We start from the raw sequence: 19,711 nt of genomic DNA on the forward strand, positions 1-19,711 counted from the left end.
ACAGTGTTCTTAACCTGAGTCAGTGCTGCCAGTTGAAAATGTTTCCATTGAAATTCTTCATGCGTATCTACCTACTACTAATGGAATGTTGTTTGGTATAGAAACTTTATATGCCCACTTCCTGGGTAAGAATGGGCTCTCCAGAGGAGGTTCTGATGGAGAAGAGCTGTTTCTATGTAGGTGTACACCTCTTTTGATGGAGAGGCATGTAGAGTAGAGCATTGTCTTGGGACCATCACTCCTCCAGAGTGTCCAGCAGAAACACAGATCAGCACAGACTCAGCTTTGAGGCAGTGATAGTGGTCTTTGGCAAGTGGGGAGCGTTCATCTGGAAATTAATAGTGTGCTCTGATTTCAGATCCTGACAAGTCTAGTTCTAGTTCTGGCTCACATAAAGGTGTGTGTATTTGTGGCTCGCTCCCACGTTTGCTTGAGATAATGCTGTAGGGCAGTCCCCCCCTGCAGGAGATACAGCTCAAAGATGGTATACACTGGGCTTTACCTCAGTTGTACAAACTCAAAAGAATTTGGTGAATATTTTAGTGATTTTTTTTTTAATTGACCTTATCTTCTCTGTTGTCTTTTATAGATAAAATGTTCAACAGTTCGTTGGCAACTTTCTTCAGAAGAATAATTACTACTGCTCTGCTCTTGCCATAATATCAGAGTTCTGTGACCTTCACATCCGTGCTAAACATCAGCAGAGAATCCTGGTTTGTTCCTTCTGTGTAGATGGAACAGGCATCGGTCATGAGAACCCATCCTGATTTAAAGCTGCTTGCTTGGTTTTCTGGGATTAAAGGTGCTTAATGAATCAGGCCCCCCCAGATGAGTCAAACAGCCAATTCTTGCCAACAGTTGGTTGAAAACTGTGCTGTGCATGTAGCAGGTATGGCGCAAGAGGACAGTCGCCGTGGTCAAGTGCCACCCACATTTTATCATGGTGCCAGCCAGGAACTCGATCTGTCCACCAAAGTATACAAGAGAGAGTCAGGAAGTCCTTACCCAGTGTTGGTGGACAGCAAAATGAGCAAACCACACCTCCATGAAAGAGAGGAGCAGCCGTATTTCAGGGAGAACAGATCAGTAGGAGAAGTCCGGGCTGTGAAAGAAGATAGAGAAAACTCTGACGACTCTGAGGAGGAGGAAGAGGAGGAAGATGAAGTGACTTACAAAAGGGAGCAGATTATAGTAGAGGTAAACCTTAACAACCAAACATTAAATGTATCAAAAGGGGAGAAGGGTGTCCCCTCCCAGTCCAAAGAGACTGCTGTTCTTAAGACCAGCAGTGAGGAAGAGGAGGGTGACAGTGGGGAAGAGGCCACTGAAGACAGTAATGATTATGAGGAAAATGAGAGGCAGAAGAAAAAAGAGAAAAGAGTGGAAAAAGTTAGTGTTGCACAAAGGAGAACAAGGAGAGCTGCATCTGCTGCAGCAGCCACAACTTCCCCATCACCCAGAACTACAAGGGGTCGTAGAAAGAGTGTGGAGCCCCCCAAGCGTAAGAAGAAAGCTGCAAAGGAGCCCAAGGCACCTGTGCAGAAATCAAAGTGTGAAGAGAAGGAGACTTTAACCTGTGAGAAGTGCCCCAGGGTGTTTAACACACGCTGGTACCTGGAGAAGCACATGAACGTCACTCACAGGCGCATGCAGATCTGCGACAAATGTGGGAAGAAATTTGTTCTAGAAAGTGAGCTGTCCCTTCACCAGCAAACAGACTGTGAAAAAAATATCCAGGTAGGTTTGCTCACCTGCTTGCCAGATTTCCATACCTTCTGTCGTGCCCTGGATACAGCTAGCGGACACTTCAGAGGGGGAAATCTTTTGTGCAGACCAGGTTCTGACCAAGGCCTTGTCTCTGCTTATCAACACCTGGTATCTTCCAAAAGAAGTAAATGGTAGGGAACAAAGTGTGCAAGCGTCGTCTGATTTAGCAGAGTTACTCTAGTATTTAACTGTATGGTGGGGAAAATGCAAAGCCACTTTAACAAATGTCAAACTCTAGAGTAACTGGCCTGGAAACAAGTGCATTTGACAGAGTAGAGCCAACTTCTTCAGGTGCTGAGCACCTGCAGCTATCACTAGCTTTCAGGTTTAGAAGCTAAGGTTTCAGGGGAGAATGAAATTATGTAAGTGGTATTACAAGCAGAAAACTTTACAAAACTGGAGAGGCAAGCAGGTGAGAAAGAAACTAGCCAAGTCAGGATTTGGAGTTGTGTTAAAATGTAACTTCTTTAAATCCTACTGAGATAATCATATATAAATAACTTACAGCATTGCATATAGCTCATGGATTCACAGGAAAACACATGAATTCAGTGAGTAAGCCTGTTCATGAGCCTGCCCTGTTCTCAGTGCAAGAAAAACTTACTGATAATACAAAGATGTCTGGTCTTACTCACCAGATTTGCAGTGTATAATTTTATACAACAATGGAAGCCTGTGTTGTAATAGAACCATTTTAAAGTTAAAGTTGTGGAAAGAGTTTTAGTTTCTTATTCATCTGTGGTTTGTATTTTGCTCATAGGCATCTGTGTTCTCATGTAACTGGGGGCAATGTTGTTTTATCTGGCGATTTGAACGTGCTTTTTTGCCTTGTTAAACTTGGCGTGGTGTTGCCTAGTTGAAATTCTTCCACTGCCAGGGTGAAGCAGCTTGGGTTCAGTTTCTGTGCAGCTGAAATGTCTGGAGTTTGTAGGACAACAAGGTTTTTTTTTTTGTCTGTCCAGTGAGTTTTACCAAAAACGTTTTTAGTTTGTTTATTTGCTGAAGTGCTAAACTGAATTGTTATTCAGTTCCCACTGTGTGGGAGACGGTTGAAATATTTGTTGCAATTTCTCTTTGCTGTACGACTCAAATGCAGATCTGTGTAACGCTATGCTATTTTTCCTTATGTTTCAGCTCATAGGAGGAAGACTGAAGGAAGGAATATATAATATAATGAGTCTTGAGCACAGTTAGTGAAATGCATAGATATCTCAGTATGTTCTTTGAGTTTTTGAAATAAACTGTTGTGAAGTTTTGTGTGGCAGAGGGCACTTAAGGTGCAGGAATACTCTATCATCCAGATGGCTCATTCACAGCATAAAATCTTTTGATTTTAGACAAGAATTCATGAGTAGTTTGAATGTGTAGTATAGAACTGAGAAGCATCCCATAATCCATGCAACCATGGGCCTTTGAGGAGTTGCATATTCCTTTGTCCAAAGGAATAGAAAAAGAAGTTGTAGAAATTGTTTTATATCCAGTGCCAGAAGAATCAGCTCCAGGAAGCTTCCCATTTATTCCTAGTGGTGGAGGCACTGCTACACATCTTCACACTTTTGCTATAAGTATATATTCAGCAGTTATTTTTGTTAGGCTTAACATTTGGAATGCATTTCACAGCTGCCTGCAAATTTGTTTTTATTACACTTGGCAAAAGGAGTAAAGGGATGTGAAAGTGTTACATTAATGTAGGGTTTAATATGTCAAGGGAGATACAATTCTCTAAACGCAAATGGCTACATTATGTAAGAGGTGATAAATATGACTGACTATTCTCTGTATTTTTCGTCTAAGTGATGGAATATGTCTTTTTTTTTTTTTTCCCAGATAATTTCTGTTTTTATGCTTTCAAAATGAGCAGCTTCCCAGAATTTTCATTGTCATCTTAGAGTCTGTGTAGTAGATGTCAATGTTAGTGGTCTGAATTGCTTGCTGCTGGTCGTCAGTGAAATTGTAGATTACCAGCTTCAAGGACTCATTTAACCTTAAAGGATTTTTCATCATTTCTTAGCATTACTTTGCTCTCTAGGGTCCCGTTCCACTCTGTGTTCTCCCCCCAGCTGCCCTGCACTGCAGTTTGTTCCTGACATGCCTTCGAGTAGATGCTTTCTGAGGTAAAGGATCTCCTTGCAGTCAGCATGGTGGGTGTTGTACCAGATTCTCCAGGCCTGCAGAGATTCAAGTACTGTGGAAGCAGCATTACTTGCTTTATGCAGAGAAGAAACAACTCAAGCTGACAGAAGGCATGATATTTGTTAGTTCTTCAGTGCAGAGCATACAGCTGTTCCAGCTTTGGGGGAGAAGGGTAATTGATGTACTGGAAACCCAAACACCCCAACAGCTATCAAAACCAACAACCTACAGTTCCTTCCCTCTTCACTTGAAAGATGAAACTGACTTGGTATCCTCATATGTATGGCTGCTGTCAAGTTTCAAAACTAAGATTATTATGGAATTTTCAGAATTGTGCAAGGATTTTTATGAAGTCTTTAGCAAGAACCGTTGGGAAGAAAACACATAAAAGCCTGTTCATCCTGCTCATCACTGACTTAATGGATGTTTCACAGTAGTTGTGGGAAGAGATTTAAAATACTGTTTGCATGTAGTCATTTTAGACCTTCAGCACTACTGATGTGTCTAAGTGAAGAGTTAGAATGTAAAACATGGCAATGACAACATGCTGTACCAACTGTGTGCCAGGTTCCTTGCATGATCAATAATTGCAAGATGGAAGCTGTCTTCTGTACGGAGCTAACAGACTGCGAGTGCTTTGACTAGTTCAAGGGTTAGGTAGACCTGCAATCTCAGGAGTCACGGTGCTCCCAAAGCCAGGTTAGGTGGACAGAAAGGCTTAACAGCTAGATGGTGATGGGCCCCTTCACCTTTGCTGGCTTCTTCCCATGCTGGGGTTTAGATTACCAGCAGCATCAAAGCCTGTGAAGTTGTAGTCTCTGTTAGAGCTTGCAGCTTTGTTCCCTGGAGGCTGCATCCAACTATGTATGTGTTTTGGAAATAAGCACAGAGGCTGTCATTCTCTTTGGCTAGCACCAAAATGCAGTGTGTTAACACCCTCTCTAATCCTGCTTAATTAAAATTGCAGGCTTTTCTTAGTGCATTTGTTTCAGCTGTGAAACAGTGAAAGTATTCTGAAGTGCAGTCTGAGACAGTACACAGCATTTTGCCTTCTTTGGGGTTTCCTTTTGCAACATGAGAGGAAGACACACGGTTTAACTCTGCAAGGTTGAATCTTTCTAATGTAAACTTCCTTGTATTTATCCTATTCATTCAGTGTGTTTCCTGTAATAAGTCTTTCAAGAAACTCTGGTCCCTCCATGAGCATATCAAGATTGTCCATGGATACGCAGAAAAGAAATTCTCTTGTGAGATTTGTGAAAAGAAGTTCTACACCATGGCCCATGTGCGGAAACATATGGTTGGTGAGTTATTGATCAGTGTTTCTGTTGGTTCTACCCCAAAATGTCTTCGTTGTTTGTCATTCAAAATTGTTTGGGGGAGACAAAAAATGAGGCAAATTCAGTTGTCCAAGCGTTATCCATAGCTAAAAGGTCAAGTCTGTAATATTAACAACAATCAAAAAAATATATATGTGTGTACATAGCATATGTATATGTACTTGTAAGCTGTGTAATACTAATCATCTTCCTGCTCAGTGCTGGAGAAGAAATTTGACTGAAGAACTGCTTGCATTTTAGTGACCATCTGTAACATCCTGTTGTGTTGCAGCACACACAAAGGACATGCCTTTTACATGTGAAACCTGTGGGAAATCATTCAAGCGCAGTATGTCTCTCAAGGTACATTCCCTACAGCATTCTGGAGAGAAGCCTTTCAGATGTGAGGTGAGCCTGTGAATATGAGTATTTTTGGATGTGGTAGCTTAAGACATAAGATTAATAACGCTGTCAGTAGGTGAAAATGGAACTGACTGACTTGTAAACGAGGTGCAGTTTCACAAGAATTTGGGGCAAATTATTCTCCATTTGGAGAGCAGGCAGAGCACATCTAACAGTAATTCAAACTGAGAGGCTTTTGGTTTGCTTTTAAGGTTTGCTGTCATGTTTTTCTCAACGAGAACACTACAGAAATACTACAGCAGGATTTGAACACCAGTTGGAAGGAGGGAGGATCTCAATATTGCATTCATGTGTATTTGTGATCTGTAGTTCTTTGCCTGACCCCACGAAGGAGGTCTGTATGGGATAGACTTAGCCAGTCATATGTTTAGAGCAGATAACGTCGCGATCATGTGATGGGGATGCTTGTGGATATCACATGATGGAGGCAGGCCCTGGTGCAGAGCACTTCCTGCTTCCAGGTCAGGTCCAGTGCCTCGCCTTGTCCACAAAGTGGAGAAAAACTCCAGCAGCCTGTGAAATATTAATGGCAGTACTGCAGCCACACAGACCTTGTAGGAAAACAGATTACTTCATGCCAATTAGTAATGGCTGGGAAACCCATCTGTCTTTCTGAAATGCAAGCCTTAGTGTGCTGCTTTTGGTTTTGCTGTGTGAACAGAGTCCTCTAGTGGAGGCGTGCTGTAGTCCAACAGCTACAGCTGGCAAAGCTGCAGAATTTCCAACTGGCACATTAAGTGAACAGAAGCACTTTTCTGTTGCCATAACTGTGCCATAACTACGTCTCTCCCAGAGTTTTACCAACAGCTATGTCAAATAAAGGCTGCAAGCATTCCGTACTCCTTGCTAAGACTACTGTGGCAGCAGACCTTTTAGTACAGGCCGGATTCTTCCGTCATTAAGTAACCTAAGTCCTGCATTTGTAGGACGTGAGGGTTTGTATTTGTGCTAATTGATGAATTCTTTCCTCCTTCACTTAATACGTTTGAGTGCTATCCTCTGACTGCCTTGCTTCCTGATGTGTGATGCCTGAATATCACGGTTGCTGTCCTTCTGTTGCAGAACTGTGATGAGAGGTTTCAGTACAAGTATCAGCTGCGTTCCCACATGAGCATCCACATCGGGCACAAACAGTTCATGTGCCAGTGGTGTGGCAAAGACTTCAATATGAAACAGTACTTTGATGAGCACATGAAGACACACACTGGTAAGAACTTAGCAGAGAAAAGTACAGGTTCCTGCAGGACAGAAACATTCCTACTCTTTTGCCCTGTATTCCCTCCCTTGGAATTTGGGATCAAAGCTGTTACCCAACGTAGAAAATCAGAAAGGAGAAGGTAATAGGATAACTTCCTGTTAAATGAAAAGAAGTGTTTATAGACCTGTGATTTACTGCCTGGGGAACTGAGAGGTTAGGCCTTATGGAAGATTTTCTTGGGCCATCGTAATCCAAAGGTGAGAGAGGATATCATAAAGACTGGGGGCTTCTGTGAAACAGATGAATCTGTTTGCTGAAGGTAGCAGTCAGAATAGCTTTTGTAGTCTACAATTTGTGTAAGCATGCTGAAGTGAGTGTTAGCAAATGTTCAGTGTCTAACCAACTGCCATATTCCTGTTTGTCAGGAGAGAAGCCCTTTATCTGTGAAATCTGTGGGAAAAGCTTCACCAGCCGCCCAAACATGAAGAGACATCGCCGAACTCACACAGGGGAGAAGCCCTACCCATGTGATGTGTGTGGCCAGCGATTTCGCTTCTCCAACATGCTCAAGGCACACAAGGAGAAGTGCTTCCGTGTTACCAGCCCTGTTAACGTGTCATCTGCTGTCCAGATCCCACTGTCCACAACTTCTGCCACCACAGTTCCTGCTGTAGTGAACGCACCCACCGCCCCAACCCCACCAATCAACCTGAACCCAGTGAGCACACTTCCTCCACGCCCCATTCCCCATCCGTATTCACATCTTCACCTACATCCTCATCCTCACCATCCACATCATCTTTCAGTTCCCCCCGTTCCCCATTTACCCCCTCCTCCTGCTCTTTTTAAGAGTGAGCCTTTAAATCATAGGGGTCAGAGTGAGGACAGCTTTTTGCGACACCTGGCAGAAAAAAACAGTTCAGCACAGCACCACTAACATCTTTGCTTCCTGCCAGCTATTTTCCCACTTTATGCACATGGAAACATGCCCTCATGGAAGTGCAGAGGGTTAGTTGATGAGGACTTTCGTCTCTCTCATAGCCCCCAGCAGATGGTCCCGATTTTTCCTTTGAATCATTTAGCAAACAAGGAAATCCTGTGTTGGATCAGCAGTGCTCATTTGAACCTGGGAACCAACAGGACTTAATCCCAATTTGCTTGTGTTTTCCTGGTGACTTTTATAAATTTCAGATACTGAGACTTGTGGAATTTTATAATTTCATATCAGCTGATGAGGTATGCTTGCTTTTATATCCCGGACTTCTCCTCAAAGAGGAGAGAGGCCTGGTTTTCTTTGTACTAATCGGAAAGGCTGTGAGATTAATACAGAGCATTAATTGTATCACTGTGTATCGTAATGGATTCTTTTCAGCTTTTGGTGCCGGCTATGGAGTGAGCCAGCCACGTATCACGGTATATTTGAGCATTATAAAGAAAGACAAAAAAATTTCTTGTTTGTGTAGCTCTCCTAACACACTCTTTATTTTACTACAGAAATTATTTTAGAGTTTTTTGTATAGACCTATTTAGTAGTCGGTTTCTAAAATGAAATGTATTTCAATAAGCGGTGTAATTTTTTCAGTGTAGCTGGACCTATGTTGTATAATAGATAAATTTTTATAATCATCAAAATGTGATTCTTAAAAGATGCATATAGCTTCTATAGTTAAAGTTATTCTTACAACCGTACAACTTAAAACAACAAAAGGTGCTTCAGAGAAGAAAGGAATCCAAGAGGTCTCTGGAAAGGTTGCCTCAAAAGTGATGTTGATTTCAGAACTTTATGTAATTTATTTTAGTAGGTTGGTGGGGTTTTTTTGTTTTGTTTTGTTTTGTTTTGTTTTTCTACCTTAAGTTTCCCTTTCCACAGTTTCTGTTAAGAGTTTATGGAGAAGGATGTTGAGATACTGTATTCTCCCTCCTCAGATTTCATTAAATTCAATTGGAGTCAGCTGTGAAATGGGCTGGAAAGGGAGGATTTCAAGTCAACCATGCATCTTTATGTAGGAGAGCCTGTTTTAATGGCTTTTCATGGTATGATTTTAAGCTGGGGATCCTATCAAATGCTGCTCTTCAGATTGCTTTTTGGAATTCCTGGAGTTAGGAGAGGGTAATTAAGTGAAATCATAAATGCAGTGTTTCTGACTGGTTGATTGTAAGAGTGAGCAGTTTGGATGAGACAATGGTATTTCAGTTGCATTGTTGAGAAAACGCTGACAGCAGTGTATGTGCCATGGGAAGCTCCATCCCATAAATATACTCTGCATAAAATTATGGGATGATTTCTAGGAGTTGTAGTCATATGTTTGGCAAATCTAAGTTCTACAGTTATAGGATAGGAAGCTTTGAATTGTAGGCATGTCACTGTTCCATAATCCTGGGAGGCAATGAGGAGGAAATTGACAAGTAGTGCAGGGATGGTGGGCTGGAATGCCAACTGTGTATGTTTTAACCATCAAGTAGCTATTAATTTTTCAGGTTTGTATTTCTCTTCAACTAAAACTAAGTATAGCAGCATTATGCAATCTAGTAAATTGTTGCCACCTTCGGTGAAGACAGATGCTCAAGGCAACGTACTGCAAGTTCTCAATTCTATAAAATTTGTACTCTTCTGAGCTGCTTTTTAAATTAATCCCACCAAACTGTAGATCCAGAGATCCTCTAGACAGATGTCTAACATACCATTCTGCTTACTAATGAACTGGGGTTTTGTGGCTGGTGGGAGTGATTTTTTTCAGTCTTCAAGATAGCAGAAATGGTGGAAGTTCTTCTTCCTGTTACTTCCTCGAAGTTAATGCTTTTAAGCACTGTGTTTCGAAACACTATGTCCTCTGTCTGTCAAGAATTAGTTCCTTAGTTGATGTTTTTCACAATTTTCTACCATCTAATCATTAATATTTTTCCATAACATGCATAGCAAACTGTAGGAACCAGGAAGGGCAATTTTGGCCCAACAAACCTATTCGTTTTTGACTGAGCTGAAACCCCTTCCAGCATTTCTGAAAAATAAAACAGTGTGTTTTTTAAATGTTTTCTCTACAGTATTTATATACAATCTCTTATCTTCTAGGCAAAAAAAAAAAGCCAACAAAAGTGAATTTACACTCGTGATGACAACTGTTGTATTTACTGTGGCTGGTCCGCCCCAGAGGTTCTATGCATTCCATGTCACGTTTGCACCCTACATTTCTGTTGTGCCACTATTTTACGGTCAGGCCCATTATTAAATGATTTTTAAATGCTAAAAATCAGTTGTATTCCGTTTTTGCAAAATGATCTTCTCAATAAATTTACCATATTAGGCTGCTATTCAGAATTCTGAAATTTGGAACACGGTTGTTTTTTGGTTTTTTTTTTCCTCTATTGTTTAGTTCATAGCAATGATCCCTGCTGTTTTTCTTCCAAGACTTAACAAACTTAGGAATCCCTTTCTGTGGAAGAAGATTAAACTTTCTAACCAGTTTCACAGTCTGTCATAACGTCAAGAGATTCTCCTCATTGTCTGGGAAAGGCGTAGTGAAAGCTGACAGACTGGTCTAGGAGTGTTGCAATGTCATATTTTATAAAATACATCTTTTACCAAAAAAGGAAAGTGGGTGTTACAAAAGTCTGGAAATCAAAGGGTAAGGTTTGCCGAGGCTTTTCACTCCTGCTTTGATTTGCATAAGTATGCACACCTCCAGAATTTGTGCAACACTAAGGAATGTATTCAAGTGCGTTTACTACTTTTTGCATGTTAACAAGCTAGGAATAATATTTTGTATGAGCTTTATTACATTTGGTTAGCACATAAGCTTGGTTTGTGTTACTGAAATGCTTTCTTCAAGAAGAGCAAGGACAAGTAACCCCAACTTCAGGTTTGATTTGAATGTTTTTGGAAGGTGAGACTGACTTCTCCGTTAGTTTTCCAAAGCATCCTACAGCCTAAGGGGAACTTTTGCTTAAGTTTTATTTTTAAGGAGAAGAATTGAACAGAATTAATATTGCAATCTGGAGATTGGCTGTTTAAAGGACAGTGTCTTTTCTAAAAGCTGCTAGTCCTGCAGCCTGCACTTTTTCCTTACTAAGGGCACTGGCTGTGTGGGCTTGTTTATTCAGTGTACTATCTCAGGCTCATTTACCTTCCTAGATGAAGGTGTGGTGATTATCTGTTTTGTATTGACTTGCCTGTCTGAGTTATTGGCTCTCCTATGTACACAGCGTGGATGCTTGGTAGATGATCTAATTTGTAGTGCTGTGCACATCAAAAGTTACTGTCACTCACCTTGTGTTCCCAACCACATCTCAAATTATGGGCTTTTGAAAGAGTGCTTTGAGCTGAATGTGGGCTCTTATCACTGGGAGATTAGTTGTATCTCAGCACTGCAATCCCTTTGGGTATTTTTCCCTTTGCCCCGTTGCATCTCTTGAGCATGAAATAGCAATTTTGAGTGTATTGGAGAGAAGGCAAAACTCACAAGTATGCAGTTTAAAGATAGTGCTTCCCTTTGATACTTTCAGTCTGTTTTAAACAGGTTAACTGAAAGAGCAGGTTTCTCCCTGAGCTGACAAGATCGCTATTTTTGTAATTTATTTACTGACTGCCTATTTCTTTGCACTATGGTGGCCTACGGTGTGACCATTATGGGGCTGAGTCCCATTTTGTTAGGAGGTGGAGAGTCTCTTGTGCAGAGCTGTTTCTATTCATGCAAAGCTGGCGTTGCATCGACACATTTCTGGTTTGATTATGAATTGCAGAGTACGGAGGCCTTTGAGAAAACAATAAAAGCAATGTGCAAATACAGCACTGGAGAACACTAAATAATGTCAAACTTCTTTTTTCTTTTCTCTTGGGACTTGACCTCAGGGTTGTAAAATGTTTCAGTAATTGTTTTATGCTTTCGTATTTCTATTAATTAGCAGTATTAAAAAAGAAAACCCACCACCATGATGTGTGACTCGAGAGGATTTTTTTTTACCTGCTACTGAGGAACATCTCACTTGTAAATAACCATCGTTAGCTACAAGCTCATCAGTCCAAAGCAGATAAATCCCATTCCTCTCTAGACCCACATAGTAAACCTTAAGTATTTCCAAAGTAGAAAAAAGGTACTGTGAAAATTAATGACTTTTAAACGGTGTCATTCTTCTTCGGTTCAACTTTGAAAGCAGAAGTTGTCACCGTGCGACTTTTGACATGCGTGGTAAGGTTTAAACAGCCCTCTGTGGCTCATCACTTTCCAGCTTCCATCAAATAAATCTGCTCTGTACCACAGTGGCTCTTCTGCTTGTACCTGAAACAGTTTTGTACCTCTGTGACCATTTGGTTTTGTTTTGATTTGTTTGAACTGTGCCCTTTGCTATCAACTCAAAGGATCTGTTCTTTAGAGGGTGCAGGTAGGGAAGAAGATTCATTTGTTTTCAGAGTCTGTGTCGACGTGGATGAAATGTGATCATTTTTGCTGGAAAAATTGGATTTTCATAACAGGAATTGAATTCAATCTTAATAACAGAGAAGGAAATTAGAAGTAACCTGGCACTAATTAGTACTGTCTTGCTGACCAAAGAAGGTATAAATTAGTTAATGTTTGGATTTGAGCTGAGAACAAACACTACTGTATATTGTAGATGTATTGGAGGCGTGGCAGAAAAATTAAAACCCACTGCAAAGGAAAGAGACATTCAATGGGAAGGAAGCATTTCGTGTAGATACCGAAGTCTACCTTAGCATTCACGTGTTGGCAATAAAAGCTGGTTATCCTAGCAGCATGAGGAGAACAATGCAGCTTTTAAGCTTCTAATATAAATCTGAATGAGAGATGAGAGTTAGGTTAGTGATGCCGTGACTCTAATTTCATATTCACTCAGCAGCTCTCCACGATAATTTCAGCCTGAGCTGACCTGTTCCCATTAATTGTGGTGCAGAAGTTCCCTGTGGATCACAGAGGGCGCCCTGTGCTCTCAGAAATTCAGACAGAGCTGTGCCTTTTTCAAATGAGGATCAAGATTTGAAGGCTTTCTTTTTCTTTCTCCGTTCTAAAAATTGGCCTGTCCTTCTTTTTTCTTGCAAATAAATCCTCCTGCTGCCTTGATCCGTTGCTGCTTTTACAGATTAGAATCAGCAAATGCATCTTCTGATGGAATGTCTCTGGAAATTGGGAATTGCCTTTGTGCTCAGTCATGGCCCATGTGTGTACAGAGTGCTTTCTTTTGGGGCAGAATTTCTGTACACAAACACTGCAGTCAGATGGAGCTTCCCTGAGTGCAGCAGTGGGTGTTGGTGTTCACAGTCTGTTTCATCATACTGCTAAATAGTTCTTTCATCCTTTTCACTTGGCACGAAGGTAGATTTGTGTGGTACATGATTGCACTGCCATTTTTCATGCTGTTTCCCTACACCACCAGCAGAACAGCCTTATGGTATGGACTTCAAACACATCTGAAATGGAGAAATGATAGAATATTTTACACCAGAAAGCAAATGCTGCTTTGGTTTGGTTTGTGTTTGAATTCCCTGCCCTGAAAAACCTGCCCAGGGGGAAGCAGAGCAGAAGTCCCTTGCTGAAGTGATCTATTAACGTTAATTATTATCTTTTGCTTGGAGAACTCTGAACACTGTTGTTACTTTTTCTTTTTAATCAACCCATATGACAACAGCATGGCTCTGTGATATTTTTTTATCTCGATTCTGCACAAAGGTGACATTTGTAACCACGCTGACAGTAATCAGTAGAGGATGTCTTTTCAATAAACTGCACATCTCCATTTTCCTGAGCTAGGTGTCTGGTTTCCTAAAGGGTCATCGAAGCCTTTCAAGCTCCATTGACCGGGTGCAAAACCCAGACATAAAGGCTGGTGGGAAAACACCCCTACGGTTCTCATGGACTGGTGAGGTCGGTTGATTTTCCGATATGCTGCTGAATTAATGCACTTTCCTAAGATAAGGAGAGGCATCAAGGGCAAGAGCTAAAGTCTAAAATGCAGTTTAAAGATGCACACGTGCAGAATCTGTTCAGATTTAACTTTGTTGACGTGATTACCTCTGAAGACAATCTTGCTAGACACACTGTTAGAAGTACTGGGATAAATTGTGTCACTGAGTAATACAGGTGGTTTCTCACTATGGGGGACTTTTCCATTCTTGTTATAAATTGCAGGAGCATAATGATTTGACAGGAATTCTTGTTGGTAAGAAAGCAGAAGGTCCTTTGGGTAAGCTGCAGGTGAACTGCATTTTCTTGTGTCTTAGATTGGAAGGTATAGAAAGGAAACCACTGTAAGAACAAAGCTTTTGTGTCCCCTTGAGGTTTGCCGCAGCTCAGCTGGAACAAACAGCAGGCAGTGTTTCCAAAGACATTTGAGCTTTTCCAAACAGAAGCAGTCTGTCTCAGTTTTTTTCTCCCCTAACACAACTGAAGCTTGAAAAATAAACTTAATTTGTAACTGTATTTTTGCAAAAAGTCTGATTTAATTTCTTTCAGCTGCCATTGGTAACGTATTATTTGATGCTCTTAGTAGGTACAGCAGCTGGTTTGGTGCTAATTGTCAGTTGAGGTTGCAGCCCATGTAGTAAGAGGGGCTTAGTGATGTAGCACCTTTCATTCTTCAACCTGAAATTCCAGGATCAGTTGTCAAATGATGTTGGACAGCCTGGTGTGTGTTTGTTTGAAAGCAGCAGTGGTATAATGTCTTGTTGGGAAGGTTAGGAAAAAGGGCTGTTGCTCTGTTCAAAAGCTGCAGCTGTAGAAAAAGCATAGTAATGAGTTTTCCCCACCTGAAAAGTTATTTAACATATTACAAGAGAGATGAGCATATATGAAGCTAAAGTGTTCTGACTCTGCTTCTCCTGGACCCCTATTACAGTTCCTGCATTGAGATTCCAAGTGATAGCTGATGCTAGCAAAAGGAGTATAAGAGGTCCACAAAGTGAAGTCAGAGAATGCTGCAGCACGGCCATCAAGCGACTGACAGCCCTGCAGTGACCTTGACCTGACAAACAGTAAGGATGTGTAATTGTTGGTTACACCACACTTCTTGCTTATGCAGCCCAAACGTAACTGAGTGTGTTGTGACTAAGTGCTGCTTATGTTTACCATCTGAATTTTGCAATTTCGTCTTCAGATTGCCTTAGCTCTGAAGTTTTGCCTATTGTCTGAGAGTAACGATCGAGGGGCAGCTGGCAGTGAGCTCAGGGAGTGTGATGGGCAACCTTTCACATGTGCTGCACACTGGAGTGGGATCTGTGAGTTAAAATTAAAGGATGGTGTGTTCTCGTCTGAATTGTGAGCTGCAAAGTAACTCTGCAACTGTGTGTTGGCATATCTGAGAGCATGCAAAATGAAAGATTGAGAAAGCATGTTACAAAATAGCTGCCAGTTTTGTTCTCAAACAGGAATCCAGCCTGCAATGCCAGGTGATGAACGGTCTGCTTGCTTTCCATATAAAATACTGAGGTGCTCTCATCTCAATGCTTAAAACTCTCAGCCTCCCTTCTGTAAGAACTTCTTAATACCTTTACCAGGAAGATAACTTTTTTCCATCAGATGTGTTAAAATTAGGAAGGGTATTAAAAGACAATTGTTGCAAAACAGAACCATTTATCTAAAGGTTTCCTTTGGTGTTTACTTGAGCAGCCTGTGTGCATAAATTCAGTGTATTACTGTCAGATGAGTAAATATCCGTGTTCTGCAGATGTGGAACTGAGAGACTGACATTATGTAAGCAAATGACAGCTGGGGACAGAGTTCTGAGTTATTTCTGATCCAGACTATTGCCCTAACCACAGGATCACCATTTTCCTTTTCAGTTCTTTTTAGATTTTCTGCATAATTTCCTCCACAAGGTTTTTCAGACAGTAGATGGAGTATATTACAATAAAGGAGATAAGAGTCAGCTCCTTTGTGGTTGTATGGTAGCTACTGTGTCAACAGGAAAAATAGCAGCTCAGGAATCTGACCCATCTCACAATGTGGAACACATTGATTGCTTAAGGTAAGCCTGGAACAGAGCACAGCCTGTGTTTCAATGGGCAATGTCTCAGAGTAATGATAAACAAAATTAGTTCAGACTGAAAATTGATACTTTCCAAGACAGCCCGAGCATGAAGATATCAGCTTTCTGGTAGGTATCATTAATAGTCTGAAGGTCTCAGGACACCTAAAATGAACGACGGTGTCCTGTTCAAACTCTGGTGTGGTAATGGCTCTGGTTCTTACATAGCAACTGTGATTTCAGTAGGTTAAGGCATCCTACAGCTCTCTTTCACAACAGGTTCTGGAGAGTGATAAAAGAAAATGCATCGTATGTCAACAGAGAGGTTGAATTTGAAGTTGAAGTTGATAGCAGGCACAAGATGAGCTTGTTCCCAGGGGGGAGAAAAAGAACAGGTGCACTGGGAAAAGAAAGCATCAAGGAAGCATGTCATCTAACTGTCCATTCCAGTTGCAGGTTTGCAACCACAGAATCACAGCATGGTTGTGTTGGAAAGGGCCTTGAAGCCCATCCAGTTCCACTCCTGCCTTTGGCTGGGTGCCCCCCAGCAGCTCAGGCAGCCCAGGGATGGGGCACCCCCAGCTCTGGCCAGCAGCGCCATGGTCTCACCACCCTCTGTGTAAAGAATTTCCTCCTCACATCTCCCCTCCTCTAGTTTAAAGCCATGCCCCGTTGTCCTATCACTATCAGACCGAGTCAAAAGATGCTCTCCATGTTTTTTATGAGCTCCTTTAAGGATTGGAAGGCCACTGTGAGGTCTCCCTGCAACCTTCTCGGGGCTGAACAAGCACAGCTCCCACAGCCCACTTCTCAAACTTGTTGGGGTCCCTTTGGATGGCATCCCTTCCTTTTCCTGTACCAACTCCCAGCAAGTCCTGCTCTCCAGTATTTTTAGGCTCGGTTTATTATGAAACAGAGATTGGAATTACTTCCATGTGAAAGAATAGGATTTCCAGCTGAATGACTGAAATGTATTCGACAGGACTGCAGTTATTGAGAGGAATGTGTTGCTCTGCTCACCGGCCTGGCAGCATGAGAGCAGTTAAAGCAGCAGATTCTGCTGACCTGTAGTGTGCAGAGATAGCACTATCAGTGCCTCTCTTACACTGCTTCAGCAGAAGCTTATCCTACCTGATAAAAAGCCCTGTCTTGTTGCCTGTGTTTCCTGATTTCTAAGTATTATATAGAACAGAACATATTGAGTGCTCTGTTTTATATGGAGCTGCACAGTTCCAGTTTGGTGTTTCTTTTTAATCCCTTGTTGTACCTTCATATTATGGCAGCTTGTTACATGAATCATTAATGGTGATTAATCTTGTAAATGCTTTCTTAACTACTAGTCTTAATGTAAAACTTCTTCCTCAAGATGCTTAAGTAGAGACAGAAAGGAGCTTTTGGTGAATAAGTTCTGAGTGGGAGAGTTGTTTTTCAGGTTGTCTGAACTACATGACAGCTCTGTCTAGGTGAAGAAGGGGAAATTGTGCACATTTATTGGGGAAAAGGGGGGAAATATGCGTACTTAGTGGAGAAGAGGGCAGATGTAAGTCTTCTGTAAGCCAGTGGGTGAAGAGCTTGGCCAGAATTTAAGTTAGACATTTGATTCACTTTTCTTTAAAAAGAAATTGGAGTCGTACTCATCCCCTGACCACATGAGTACAATAAGGTGACTGTGGGGAGGTACAGAGCACGGCTGTTTTATTTGCCCTATTTAATAACTTATTTCCATTAAAACCAGCATTTACAAGATGGAAAAGGTGTGGGATTCTTGTCTCTTGCTGGATGGTTACCTGACCGCTCTGGTGAGTCTTTCTGTCTGTTTTTAGGGATTATTACCAGTACAAAATTGAAACCTGGGTTGGAGGAACCTCAGGAGACCTGGAATGACCTGAACTGAGCACACCTGCCTGCTCTGTGTCGTGTCCCAGCTGCTTCACTGGGCGGGTTTGCAGATTTGGATGCATGGTGAAGTCACCCCATGCAGTGAAAAGCAAGGAATGGACTTTTGTTCTCTTTTCTTGACCATTTGGTTTTTGGTGGTGCTTTGTTGGTTGTTGTTTTTTTTTTTTCCTCTCTCTGATACTGAACAAATATTATTTGCTCAGCAAATGTTTATTGCTCTAAAAGAAATGTGTAAGATGACAGTGTGTTGGGAAGGAGATGGCACACGGTGACTGCAATTGAAGGTTCCTTGTCTGCGTACCTCAAAGACAACAGAGTTCCCCGTGTGAATAGAGAAAAGCTGCAGTTTTACTCCAAGGTTCCCCAAAAGGTGTAATCCAAGGAGAGCAGGGCTCTGAGACTGTTGGCCAGATGGATTTCATAGGGTCTGAAAACTGAATTAGGCTTCACCTGAGTGCTGCTGTGTGTTGCTGGAGGCCCATGGGCAGCAATGGGGCGGCTGGCAGCTGTGTGCAATTGTAGGCTTGCTGGGTTGCTGATGCAATCCACTTGTTGGTTAGAAAACAGGACGACAGGCTTGGAGAGAAGCACACAGCAGTGAATTTCCTTCAGCATAGGGATGTTACACCCATTGTGGGGAAATTGTGTGTTCATAAGAGGGTTGCCTGCCCGTCTAGGGGTTGCCAGGAACCAGAGCAGCCCAATGCAGAGCCATGCCGTCCTCACTTGCTCTCCTGGATTCTTAACAGTGGAAAATCACTGGGATACAGGATCACCCTTGCCAAACTCCTCTGCCTGTGATGTTTCTGGAATGATCTTCGCCCTGGTGCTGCTCAGGGGGAAGGAGACAGCATGCAGGGGACAACGTGCCCTTGTTGGGTTTCCCATTGCCTTGGACCTACTGATGGATCACACAAACGCAGCCTGCTGCGCTCCTGGGAGGTGGTGTCCCAGACTAAATAGGTGATAAAATAGTTCCTTGATAACCAGAATTCTTTCAGAGAGGAGGATGGTGCCTGCAGGCAGCTTCACTGCATGGAAGTCAGCGTGCCTTAACTCTTAGAAGCGAAGTCCGTTAGGAGAGATCTCAAAATAGCAGTGCTTTGGCTGCAGTAACGCTGCGGGCTGGGGCTGAATTTTGGAGAAATGGGGGGGAATCTACGGGGCTACGCCTGGGACTGCGGGCAGGGAGCGCTCCGCAGCACAGCTGGCACGGGAGAACTCCAATTTGTGCAGCTCTGCTTCAATTTAGCGCGGCTCCTTCCTTTCTTTAGCCGTCGTTAATTAAAAAGCAGGACAAAACCCATCTTCTGGCAGCCACTTCTGTCCGTGTTTTTCAATGCCACGCTGTTGCGTCCCTCCCTGTGCGCGTCCTCAGTGCAGACTTCATACAAGCAGCGCTTTGCTTTTTTGTTGTTTTTTTTCCTTAATCACTGGCGATCCCGGCCCCAATTACACGTCCTGCAGAGCCGCAGATACCGCTTCCCCCGCCCTGCGAGCACGAGGGGGGGTCGGGGCGTGGGTTCGCTTTGCAGCACTCTGCAATTCGATGTCCTGCGGCGGAGCCAGCACCCAAAATTAGCCGTGCTGCGGGCGGCGCCCGGCCAGAAAAAGGGCTATTTTGGGGTCCTGCCGTCCACAAAAGGGGCATTTTGGGCAGCGACGAAGGGCTGAGCCCTCGCCCCGCCCGGGCGCCGTTTGGGGTGAATTGCCGCATTTTTGGGTCCGAGCCTCACTGTTGGTTTCTTTGCAAAGCAGTGCGAAATGCCGAAGCTTCTCGGAGATTAAAAAAAAAACAAACCCACGAAATAGGTTCTTGTTGGTTTATTGCTGATTCTGCTGTAACTTTTTAGGAGCAAAGTCACGCTACGGCCGCGCTCCCTGTGTGCCGGTGCGCGTCCCCGACGTTTATTTGGGGAGGGGAACGCGGCTCTCTGCGCCCCCACCCGACGGGAAGGGGGGCGGGGCTTACAGAAGCCCCGCCTCCTTGCTGCGCGCCAGG

The 19,711-nt window shown here is 42.6% G+C and overlaps 1 protein-coding gene across 1 annotated transcript; it reads left to right on the top strand.

Moving 5' to 3' along the window:
* Nucleotides 1-566: 566 nt before the first annotated feature.
* On the top strand, nt 567-9,923 carry ZNF652 (zinc finger protein 652). The gene is made up of 5 exons (XM_010724561.3): nt 567-1,737; nt 5,057-5,204; nt 5,512-5,627; nt 6,705-6,849; nt 7,266-9,923. Exons 1-5 carry the CDS (start codon nt 829-831, stop codon nt 7,775-7,777), a joined length of 1,830 nt encoding a protein of 609 aa, XP_010722863.1. The 5' UTR covers nt 567-828; the 3' UTR covers nt 7,778-9,923.
* Nucleotides 9,924-19,711: the final 9,788 nt, after the last annotated feature.

Source organism: Meleagris gallopavo, chromosome 29 (assembly GCF_000146605.3).
Source record: "Meleagris gallopavo isolate NT-WF06-2002-E0010 breed Aviagen turkey brand Nicholas breeding stock chromosome 29, Turkey_5.1, whole genome shotgun sequence".
NCBI lineage: Eukaryota > Metazoa > Chordata > Aves > Galliformes > Phasianidae > Meleagris > Meleagris gallopavo.